General features: G+C 43.8%; 1 protein-coding gene across 1 annotated transcript; it reads right to left on the reverse strand.

Moving 5' to 3' along the window:
• Positions 1–6: 6 nt before the first annotated feature.
• Positions 7–9479, reverse strand: LOC117403181 (chitin synthase chs-1-like; the record flags this gene model as incomplete). Its single annotated transcript, XM_059021112.1, has 7 exons — positions 8460–9479; positions 6879–7052; positions 5878–6061; positions 4958–5056; positions 3654–3795; positions 2632–2832; positions 7–149 (listed from the first exon to the last, which is right to left on the reverse strand). Coding segments are annotated over exons 3-7 (696 nt in total), but the record flags the coding sequence as incomplete, so codon positions are not given.
• Positions 9480–12856: the final 3377 nt, after the last annotated feature.

The raw sequence follows: 12856 nt of genomic DNA on the forward strand, positions 1-12856 counted from the left end.
GTTTGCCAAAGATGAGGGTCCCCAGCGCCGCCTTTGGTTGTAAAACTCTTTAAACTCCTGAGGGGCATTCGTGTAGGAATCAGAAGATGCAGTGTACTCTATTCGCCAGCCTTGTTGTAGAAGCAAAGTACACAGCCAGCGGTCCTCACCTTTTGAAGACAAATCAAAACAAATCAGAGAATAAAGTTCAAATCTACATGTGTAATATGCTAAAAATTAAAATGCTACTAGATATTATCTATAATTTAATGCAAAATATATATATTTTAAAACAGTGCAAAACTGAACAAGATGTTAGATTACACAGATGAGGGACTGATATTTTAACATCTGAAACTAGTATTATAAGCAGGGCTTCTGTTTTTCTTAATTTGACTTTTCGGTGCTTTTTTTTTTTTTGGGCTTCCGCTTTTTATGTACTGTATTAAAAAAGTGTTTTAGGTTACTTTCCAAAATGCTTGGGCGTTATTTCTGTCAAATTATGTATAGTATTGTAGCATTCTTGTTCATCGTGTTTCAGGATTAAGAACCAGGAAACAAATCGAAGGTTAGGATCGCCAACTGGATGGCGAGCATCTTGCTACCAGGCTTCTACCAGGCCATCGCTTTTGGGGTGAAGAGCATCAGCATTGGCGTGACGGTGGCTGGCTCGGTGGCGGATGCCAAAGTCGAACCCTTGCAGGGCCTCTATCTAGCGGGCTACCTGTCCCTCTGGCTCTTTAAAGGACAGCAGCCTGGAGTGAGGCGTGGTTGGTCTGTAGATGGAACAGCTGCCCGTACAGGTAGGAGCGGATGTGCTTGATTCCTTTCACTGCAGCCAGCAGCTCTAGTCGAGTTACGCAGTAGTTGCGTTCCGCCTTCCCCAGCGTCTTGCTGAAGTAGGCCACCACTTGTTCATTTTCTGAAAGCTTCCAAGCAGTCGGGGTCCCATTGGAACCAGCGTCCTATCTCTGGCCAAAATCCTGCACGAACCGCCGGTAGTAAGATGCCAGTCTGAGGAAGCTGCGCACATGCGCCACCGAGGTGGGCACTGGCCACTCCCGCACCGTGTTCACCTTGTCTGGGTCGGTGGCGATTCCATTGGCCCCAACGATGTGCCCCAGGAAGGTGGTCTCTCGCCGCAGCAGGTGACACTTGCCCAGATGAAGTTTGAGGTGGGCTTGCCGTACCCTGGAGAAGACAGTCCAAAGGTTATGGCTTGTTGGAAGGTGGGAGCGTGCACCATAAGGTCTTCTAGGTAGACCACACAAGCGGTCCGGGGCACACCCACCAGGACCCTCTCCATCAGGCGCTCGAAAGTGGCCGGGGCATTGTACAGTCCGAATGGCATGACAGTGAACTGCCCGATGGAGAAGGCTGTCTTCGAGCGAGCTGCAGGGTCCAGTTCGACTTGCCAATACCCACTCCAATGGCCGGTGCAGTTGCATTGCCACAGTTCCACTATCGCCCCCTCGAAGGCTGTTGGTCTGGTGACGGTGTTGGGGGTGAGAGGTCGCTGGCTGGTGCGGCGATGGCATGATGGGCCAGGGCTCCTGGTGCTGACAGTGCCGTGCTTGGATTTGATATACCTCAGGTGGTGAATCTGACCATGGGCCCACGGGAAGGCGGTGGCGACCAACCTGCAGGATCGAGGTGGCGCTCCGCTGCTCATGCAAATGTTTTACATCCTGCGTATCTTAACTGTAATGCAGCTTTAAATCCCATGAACAAGCCTCCATTGCTAATTGTAATCTCGTTTTAAATCTCGCAAGTGGAGTCTCCAAAAGAAATGTAGGAATGTGCTGTCACTCAGTAGTCGGGGTGGGTTTAAAGTATTCAGAACGAATCAATGATAGATACAAGTCAGAAAGGAGAACACTGCCCAGCTGCACTGGGAAACTTATTTTTTTGTAGTAGTAGGTTTTATTTTTTAAAGGGAAAGGTGTGGTCATCGTGAATTGATTAACCATTTCCATTGTTTTTCAGGTGTTATTAGCTATACACCGATTTCATTTTTTTTCTTTCAGGGGTGTTTTATCGGTTAAAACTAAAAATCAGTAGCCATAATTATAATCCGGGGTTCACATAACTGGTATGCAGGTATGCATATGGACCAATAAAGAAAAATGCGGACTTCGATATTGTTCTTTAAGACGCAAATGCGTACCATCAGTACATTTTTAACAGGGAAAGCATTTTAAATAAAGGCAGGGAGGGTGCTCACGGTTGGAAGGTGAGATATACCTGTATAACGTATGGCTTATTCGGGGGCGGGAGGGTCATAGCACCTGCCGGTGACTTTTCTGAAAAAGGCAGGATATTACAGTGGCTTTTTATTTTTCAAAGTTCTTATTTACATAATTCTGAGGAACAGGAAATTATAATGGCAGCCCACTGGTATTTTTTCTTTACAGTAAGGTAGGTTCTATGTCATTTGGATTGATACAGTAGTTGAGAATGGTGCAGAGATATATACAGTAGCTTGTAAATAAATACAATATCTGGATTTCATAGAGCAGGATATTGCAATGCTATTTGCAGAGTATATTTTACAAAATTGGAGTAACAGAAAATGATGCATGTGTAGACTAAAGGTGTGTTATAATTCCAAATGCCAATTTAACATTTTCAATTTGCATACATTTGATTTACCTTGATCATATTGCACATATTGGGCTGCCTCTGTGGCTTTCGTAGCATATTTCTTCATTACATTGTCATCCATCAGGGCAGCTCCCCTGAACAAACTGAAGCAGCCGGGACTGCAGAGCACACATCCAAAAACATGCTCGGCTGTCTTCTGAAACCAGTGACACACGGCGTACTCAAATTTCTGAAACCAGACTGTTGGACCTGAAACAGAACACCACACAAAATTAATACATTTGCTAAAGTATAAGTCCTGTGTTGGCATAAATGACTTTTAAAGATTGGATAATTCAAATATCTTCACTTTAACACTATTATTTATTTATCTTCCCTGCTGCCCTCAAGCCATACGTTGTTGATGATTGAAATGTTACTCAGTGTCTCAAGTGCTATAAAAATTCTTCTTTACAACTTGCTTGAACTTTCTTTACTCTCACAGTCTTAAAATATACTAAAACTACTCTTTTCAACACAACACATCATGCCCTTAAGTCAATGCATGTATAGTTGTATTATGTTAAATGTCCAATCTATGCTATACATTATAATAATCATTTCATCCCAATTGGGGTGAGATATATCAAAGTAAAATTAAGCTATTGAAAAATCTAATATACAGCTATGGGCAAAAGTTTTGCATCACCTACAATTTTAGGATTGAAAAAAAATGTTGGTCTTTTATTTAACATCATATCAATGAAACTGCAAAAAGATATCGAAAAAGTCTACAAGATGCCATAATAGTAGCACAGTATTTCATGTTAGATTTCGAAATGTCACATTTTTCAATTTGTCAGTTTTTCGTTTACTGGATATGGAAAACTACAAAGCGGTGTATAATTCAATATGTTAACGTAACAGTATTCAGCAGGTTTCATTCAACTTTATGAAGCAAAATTAGCTAATTCTATAGTGATGTAAAACCTTTGGCCATAGCAGTAAATAATATTTTTAAAATTCAAATGAGAGTTGTGTCCCAGTATTATCAGATCTATGCACCCGATAGGAAAATAATATCTTCATACCAAACCCTGTTGGGTGAATTCTTCCACAGGCAGCTCCTACTGTGGGATACATTCTAAGACGGTCAATCAAGAGCATTAAAGCTGATGGCTGGAAGTTCATGTCACCATCCAAGGCCAGAATGTAGGTGTTTTGTTTCTCTTTCTGTTAAGAGATGTAGAAAACAAACCAGTTAAGCATTTATCTAGTTTAACAAAAATCAAGACGATCAGTTACAACACCATATGCAGTACAAACATTGGATCCATAACATGCCGCCCGACTCAAGCCGTCCCGACTCATCTCATCTGAGTATGCACAGATTCTGCGATCAGTTGTGCTCACTTTTGGTTTGACGTCGCAATTGAGTTTTTCCCGACTGGGTGTCGCACACTGCTAAAACTGAATTACTGACCACAACTAGATACTGGTGATTACTATGTATGCAGATTTAATTAATACTGCCCTGTACACATTTTTGTATTAACTTAGCCCATGATAGCGACCCTCACATTATGCATAGCATCGTATGCTGATTAGACTGTGGAGACAGCGCCGCGAGGCAACCAAAAGAAACGCTTAGACTATTAATTTAGCTATTGACCATTTACACCATGCAAACGTTTCAGGCAGCGTTTGGCTTTTTGTATAGTTTGTCTACTACATTTTAGCGTGTGGTAAATAAAATCCAACCTGTTGATTTTTATTTGACTTTGTTTTTTTTTTTTTTTTTTTTTTTTCTCAACGTGTGGATCTAGGGGCTTGTGATTTGTGACCTATTGGACATCGACGCACCGGTTACTTCTGTTTAGCGCAGAAGTAACAAAATATAGGCTGCCAGTAGATTGATAATAAAAAGGTAAATTGATCATTTACCTTTGATTAGTAAACGCCTTAAAAAACTATTCAAATGTGCACATATGTGGTATTTTTTAATTCGGGACATTCCGCAATTCAAGACTAATGTATTTTTACCTGTGGAACTAAAGCTGTCAATATTCTGCTATCTTGTATGACAAGTTAAATGACAAGCTACGTCACTTAAACCTGCATCACCATTGGTTGACACACTTATGACTAATCAGTCTTGGTCGGAAACCGCCACACACAGACTGATCACATCTGTATGAAACTGCGTCTGAAAAAGATTCAACATGTTCAATCTTCAAATCTGAAGACATCCCGACTGAAATCTGCATAATCTTGGTTTTAAGGGCACGCACACTGCTACGATTCATCCAGACTCTGTACGGCCAGTTGAGATGAGAAGAGTCGGGACTGCTAGATTCGGGCTGTGTGCGGCGGGCTTTATACTGTATGTTTTCACCTTCAGCTGTTGTTCCAAGATTTTATGGTCTTCACTGTCCTGCCGGATAAGATATTTTCTGGTAAGCTTCCAGCCAAGCAGATAGTAAAGATACATGACCTGAAAACAGTCAAAAGAGAAAGCTCATGATTTATGAGTAAATGTATTCAATTATATTTTTATTACATTTTTTTTCAATATGTATAATTTTCATTATCAATGATCAAACTGTATATCGTTCTTAAACACGAGGGCTAGTACATCACTTTGACAGATAACAGTGAGTCGCACAAAGTGCATTGTAAAGTTTTGTTTTTCTTTTCTTCAAATTGTCGCATTTAATGGGTAGTAAACAACATCTGATTCTGGAACAGTAATCTGTCAGGTATCCACCTGTCACATATCTGCCATAACCGTTTATCCGCCATGATCAAGCTCTTTAGCAATGTTAGTTTAACATTGAACAGAATAGTTCAGAGATTGTAGATCATACCAAAGTTTTCTTACACTGTGTTGTATGTGCTTTGTGCGCAACCATTGCTGATAGTGTCACATGAGCTGTTCAGTGTGTTGATATGTAAATAAATCCTGTTCGCCTGTGGGGCGTATCAACTTCAACCTCTATCTCGATCTCCTGCCTGTCACTCAGCAGTGAATGCATGCACCCACACGTGAGACAACTGTATCTGTCACAAGCATTAATACCCTGTATCTTTCTAAACAAAGGATCTAGCTCCTAATAAAAGCTTAATCTCAATACATAATTGTGGGAATATAGTAATTGTTCCAGCAGGGCATAATGGTATTTTAAACATGATTAAATTATTCTGCTATTTACATATCCGCCCTTACTCTGGTCCCACCGCAGTTGGATACACAACGGATTACTGTAGTTGTATTGATAACATGGTGCATTAAAAAAGTTTAAAACATGACCTAACCTGTGACCATCTCTTTTTGTGACGTATCCGAAGTTTATCTTTTAAGTGGATGTACAAGTGGTTGCCATTTGGAAGGACATAACAGATTCGACCCCCGTAAGGAGTACTCATGATTTTCTGTTCCCCAGTATCAGAGAGGCGCTTATGTTCATCGAAGATAGAGTACTTACTGCTACCAAAACTCCTAAACAAAAGAAATTAAATATCAAGTTTATTTTCATACAGTTTAAAAAAAAAAACCTGTAGAAAGAGAAACACATCTGCTTCTTACGTCTGTGTTAAAAATCACCTTGTGTTAACTAGGATGATTGAAATACGTATCACTAGGGCTAGCTTAGAATCCCTTTAGTATCCCGCTGCAGTATAAATAGGGGGCGTAGTGTGCTAGGTTCCTGGGGTCGGACATTCCTTTTCATGGAGGTAGTGCTCGGCTGCCTGTAAGTCAGCTTTTGTTTTGATGAGCTGTGTTTTGTTTTGTATCTATTATTTCTCTTTATTATTATTATTATTTATTTATTAACAGACACCTTTATCCAGGGCAACTTACAATTGTTACAAGATATCACATTATTTTTACATACAATTACCCATTTATACAGTTGGGTTTTTAGTGGTGTAATCTGGGTAAAGTACCTTGCTCAAGGGTACAGCAGCAGTGTCCCCCCACCTGGGATTGAACCCACAACCCTCCGGTCAAGAGTCCAAAGCCCTAACCACTACTCCACACTGCTGTCCACACTTTCTCTGTGTACACTCCCATCCATGTATATGCACCCGATACCCTTGTTGGTACAGTCACATGGTTTCCTACTTACCTCACTCCATTCTAGGTGCTGGTCTAGTGGTGCCACCTTATAATTACTTTAAAACAACAACAACAACAACAACAACAACTGTGCAACAAACAAATAAATCTGCGCACCTGAGTGGCGTGGTCAAAAGCAACAACTGTGTCTGGTCTGTCAGCGGATAACCCACAACCCCCTATTACAGATGCTTACCTGAATACTTCTTCTATAACCCTCACTAGGAGCTCTACATGTGTATTTGCGTATAGGGTCTTCTTTCCTGATTGTTCATTGGTCTCCTCAATAAAAGCATCATCGAAGTAAATGTGTCCCTCCAAACTTAACCGGTCTCTTTGTGACCGATGTTTGGGTCTGTATCTGTCCAGTCTTTAAATGGGGAAACATAAGGCTTTAATTAATGTCTATTTCTAAATAAGTCATCAATTACATGCCCTCTATATATTATCAGTAATAGCCAAAGTAGCACAACTCTTCAATCATCTATTTCAGTGGTAGGCAAAGTGTGTGGGTGTGTGGTGGTGAGGGGTGTGTGTGTCCAAGTTCTTAGTTTTCAAATGAGCAGTTGACGATCACTCGAAGACTTGTAGAACCGGCTAAATGATGTTTAAAGTAGCGAGCGTGTCAGTGAAACTGTAATGAACAGAGCCGAAATGGCAGCTTCCATGTGTAAAAAAAAAAAAAAAAAAAAAGCACTAATGGTTTAACATGGTCTACTATTTATATGTAGTTGCATAATTAATGACTTCTAATTGTTTGATGTACATAATGAAACATAATTACATTTAATTATTTATCACAATGTATCACACATGGGGATTGCATTTATTTGCAGTCCATTATAACTTAGTTTTCATTTTAAACAGAGTCAGTTTGATGTAATTGTTGTATCTTAACTTTATTGCAACAATATATTGTGGCGGAGGTGTATCTGGTCCGCAACGGAAAAAATGAAGATCGCACAAATCTCAGTTCAAAGCAGTTAAAACTGCTATTTTTTATTGAAAATTGAACTGCAGGCAAACGACTGTGTAGCTCAGTTAAGCAGTGCCAACCACACAATACACAACACAAAGCTGCCTGCAGGCGGCTCCTAAATAGTGATCCCACCTGAGCCCTATTGGCTCACACACACAAGGGCACATTTACATGCACACTGACCAATCGCTCAGACCCTCGGTCCCAAGCAAACAGCTGACTGGCGGAACAGAACACAAATCACAGGGCACCCAACACAGACCCCATATACAGACAGCTGCACTGTGCACGTGACACCCCAGGCAGCACGCCAGCACTGCCTTGACATGAAACACGTTTCCACTCACAGACTCACGCATGGTGACGCACACAAAATGCGGGGAAGACAGGACAGCGCACACACACTCTGTACAGCCCCTGTCCCCCCCCCCACGCAAGTTTAAGGTAGCAAACCAAAAGTCCCATTCGGCGGTACTGTGAGACCCGACATTACAATACATTACTAATCATGGATTAGTACATTATGTTTAAATGTTAGCCTGCGAGGTTCGGGGGGCGTAGAGCTGGGGGGGGCGCTAATCTCTAATCTTTCAATTTTCTAATCTCCCGTTAATTAGTATCTATTTACTATTTAAGACCTGATCACCTGCACCTTTTCTGTCTAGTGTTTCGTTTTGTAGCAAACGTTTAGACGCCGTCGTTTCGTGCTTCATCGCTAATATCTAAACTTCGTTGCCTCGCTCACGCAGGTCGTTTCTCTGCACATCGCTGCCAAGATATTATCAATCATTTACTTACCTGCTCAGGTGATCTTTCTTTTCATTCAGCTTCTCTTTCCTGTTCCATCCAGTCTCCACCTCGGCATCATAGCCGTCCAAAGCGCAGCTTCATTACTCAACTTGTCTGCAACCTTATCAGAAAGTCTGGTCCGCCGTTAAACTTTCAAGCTCCTTCGACATGACATCGACATTCCCGTTGTCTGCGATTGCCTTACCTTAGCTCTATTTAATTCTACTACGAAGTTTTGTCGGCGGAATCTTTCTTTACTCCTCGCCTGCAATCAGACGCCCCTCCCCCGCTCCCACAGAGCCAGCACAATTACCATTCCATCAGAAGATCCTGCCCTGGACCTCCATCAGCTACGTTCAACCTTTTAAAGACGTATCCAGCCAATTCTAAACTCAATTTTTAACCAATGGCGGCTCGTGACTCGACTGGTCACAACATTCTCCAATGACACTATTGTACTGTAACTTTTCCACCGGCGCCTCACAGACTATGGTTACCACGGCAACGCCCTTATTGAGTGACTGCGGGGAGTGGTAAGTCGTCATGGTGACCAGGCAGCTTCAGCAGGCTCTGCGTGCTCTGCTCCCCAGCACTGCAATCTTCCGGCTTCCTGTTGCTGCGCTTTCACAACTGCAGAGACGAATTCAACGCGCCGAACCATGACATCTAAATACTGCGTTAACTTATTTATATTCATGACTATCTGTCCTAAACACGTCTAGAATATTTATTATTCAAATCTAAAGGAATAAGCAAATGTTGTTCTACATAGACAAGGATTTTAATCATAATAACTTCATAGATTCTACCCTGATTCACTCAAGTCAATGATGTAATTCCAATCATAACCTCTGGATGGCAGTATAATACCACAAGCTCTCTCTCTATACATTAAACCATTCTGGTTTCGCTGCAAAGCTCGGACACTACAGCTTTTCTATCTATTCCCGCAGTTCTCACTCGGATGGATTCTCGGGAGTTCCCCCTCCTGCCTCATCCCCTGTCTATCTATATCAAATGACATTCTTCAATTTCAACTCTTACCCCCCCTCCCCCCGCCCCTTTGAGGCGGACTGCTCCCGACCAAATCAATAGATTTTTCAACAGCCTCAGAGCAGTGGATTCTTCCCCCTCTTAGGTTCTACAGCGGCCTCAGCTCTATGTATTCTCCATCTCTGGCTTCATCTAAATCACTTTAACTCACAGTCCAAGATCCACCGCATTCAGCAGATGTCTGTGCTCTACAGCAGATCATCACACTACCGATGGCAATCCACCATTCACTATTACAGATCCCTGCTTCAGCAGATATCTGCGTTCTGCAGAAGACCACCTCGCTCTACCAATGGCAGTCCACCATTCACAATAACAGATCACTGCTTCAGCAGATCTCTCTCTCTCTCTCTCTACAGCAGACCACCGCTCATTATTGACAGCACTTCTTTGTTTACTTCCTCAGATCTCTGCACCGTTCAGCAGATCCCGTCCTCTACTGTTAATTGCTCCTCACTGCAGCAGATCTCTGCTCCCTCTTCAGATCTACTCACTATTATAGCATGCAAGTTGCTTTAGTTCACAGTCTAAATCTGTACCTGCACTACTCCAGATCTTCCAACGCTTCCGCTTTCCTCCAATACGCAGATCGTGGAAGCATTCCGCAGTCAAGGCTAATGCTAATCCCCATCAAATCAAAAATAGGAGGTGCTTGTCTTTCTCAGCAATCTATTCATATGTCCACACATCCTCTCAAATATTACAGCATTAATACATGGTGAGAGACGCGGTGAGACTGGAAATCTGTCTTGTTTATGAGTTAAGGAGTTCCACTCTAGGAGAATAACTGGAGTTGTGAAACCCAGTCTCTCAATGTGAGTTCACCTTTTCCATTTCCATTTCAAGCAGACATGATAGTAGCAGACTGCCGATTGATCCCGTATTAACTGACACGTAGGATAGTCAACATCTCATCTCTGCCCTCCATTCCAGTAAATGGAGCACAAAGCGTGCTGAGCTTCCCCAGCAGTCGATTTACACACGTTCATCAGTTCCAGCTGCTACCTCAACTGTCAGTTCCAGCTCCTCTTCGGCCTCCACTTAATTCAAGTTCAACAGTATTCAAGTTCCGTCGACTGGTCTCGTCTGCTGCGTAATCCCCCCCCCCCCCCCCCCGATTCACCAGCTTCACCAGCTGTCATTTGACTGAATCATACTCTCAGTAACCTCCTTCAATCTGCTCAGCATTTCATATCTGCAGCTCTCTCCCTCCTTCGACAGCTTCATATTGTACAGCTTGGTCAGTGTTTTAAACGTTCTGTGCCAGAATCGGATTCATCCTATTCCTTCAAATCAAACCAGATCATGGCTTTCATCGTCCAGCTAGGGATTTTTTTCTTCCCACCATTCTCTCCATACCAGTAGTTTGTCTGACTCTTTGCGGAATCTTCAAAGACCCCCCCCCCCCTGCTGCACCTTCCCGCCTGCCCATATCAACAGACATTCTCCATTCACTCATCTCTACTCTTTGGAAAGTTTGCTTGTCCCCTTACGAAGACCTCCTCTTGGAGACCATCTGCCTAACAGCTGATTCTTAAGAGCCTTCCCTTCTGCCTCACTTTCCCGCTGTCCGCATCAATGACCATTCTCAGTTTGCTCATTCTACTCTTCTGAAACGCCACTTCTCCCCATACAAGGATCTACCTAGGGAGATCATCTGCATCTGAGCCCTCTTCGGTCTCCTTCGGAGCTCAGAATCCACAGTTCTAATTTACTCCATCATTCAGTCGTGTACCTCCAGACGGATCCATTTCAGCGCGGTCAGTTAATTCAGCTGTCAAGCAGATTCCCCTATCTGACCCTTATTTTCAACATCAAGGTATCTCATCTGCTTCTCAGCCTTCTTCGGCTTCCTCAGAAGCTCAGAATTCACAGTTCCTTCAGCTTTTAAGCTTCCATGCAGCGACGAAAATCTCCTAATCAGCCAACCTCTCCACTCTCCTTTCGAGAGCAGGCCTCCCTCCTCAGCTGTATTCTCTCCATTCATTTCGTATAGGTGCAGCTACCTCCGCTGCGAGAGCCAGCATCAACCACAGTCTGATCAAGACCATGGGCCGCTGGTCCTCTTCCGCAGTAGATTATTACGTTCAGAACTCGCAGTTTCTTCTGCTTCTGATTTACTTCACCATTCGGTCGTACCTCCAAGAGGGATCAATTTCAACGTGGTTAGTCCATTCAGCTGTCAAGTAGAGTCCCCTATCTGCCCCTTTCATCATCAAGGTATCTCCCCAGCAAGAACCCCCCCCCCCCCCCAGGACCCTCGGTTCATTGATTCCTCTCGCTCCTATCATCACTCATTGCTGGTTCTTAACCCACCTTCCACCCTCCAGAGCAAGCCTCCCTCCTCTACTTCACCCCCTCATTGATTTCTCTCGCTCCTAGGATCACTCGTCACTGGATTCCAACCTATCTTGCCTCCAGAGCGGGCCTCCCCCCCAATCATTCCGTAGGCACAGCCCCCTCTGCTGCGAGGGCCAACATCACTCACAGCCTTCTTCGGCTTCCTCGGAAGCTCAGAATACACAGTTTCTTCAGCTTCAAGCTTCCCTGCAGCGACGAAGATCTCCTAATTAGCCCACCTCTCCACCCTCCTTTCTAGAGCAGGCCTCCCTCCTCAGCTGTATTCTCCCCATTCATTTCGCATAGGTGCAGCTACCTCCGCTGCAAGATCCAGCATCAACCACAGTCTGATCAAGACCATGGGCCGCTGGTCCTCTTCCGCAGTAGATTATTACGTTCATTCATCTCCTCCGATATAGTTGCAGCCCATTTTAAAATCGCTAGCATGCCCGGAGTGGGGGCTACCTGTTCGCCAGGGGCCACCAGAGGTTTTCCCCTAATCTGCCACAAGGGTTTTTTTCCTCTCCACTGAGCGGCAGGTATACACATAGTCACGTCCCACTAACAAATTTACTAATCTCCCTCTGTTCGTCCTTCTGGTCTTTTGTTTATGTTATGCGTTGGCATGTGCCGTCTTGTTTGTCTCATGGTCTCACTGACCTCAGGGCTAGGCAGCCGCCTCCCTTACCTTCAGGGGTTCTCACCGCGTGAGTCAGAGCGGACCCCCGGCCAAACTCTGTCCTGTCGCAGCTCCTGCGCTCACCTCACTCGAGGCTCTCTTCTATTCTGCCTCTCTTCAGGATGTGGTCACTCGGGCCGAGTCCTATACTAACCTCAATGCTTTGTCCTTATTTTCAGGTCCCAGGCAGCGTGATGTCTCGGCCAATCAGGGGTTCTACGAGCGCCCCTTACAGAAGCCTCAGATGCTGGGTACCTCTTTAATCTCCTCCTTCGGTTGCCGGGTCCTCTGCCCCTGGGATGTCGACAGCGTCGGCCCCAGTCGGTGACCTCTT

This window comes from Acipenser ruthenus, unplaced genomic scaffold (genome assembly GCF_902713425.1).
Source record: "Acipenser ruthenus unplaced genomic scaffold, fAciRut3.2 maternal haplotype, whole genome shotgun sequence".
Taxonomy (NCBI): domain Eukaryota; kingdom Metazoa; phylum Chordata; class Actinopteri; order Acipenseriformes; family Acipenseridae; genus Acipenser; species Acipenser ruthenus.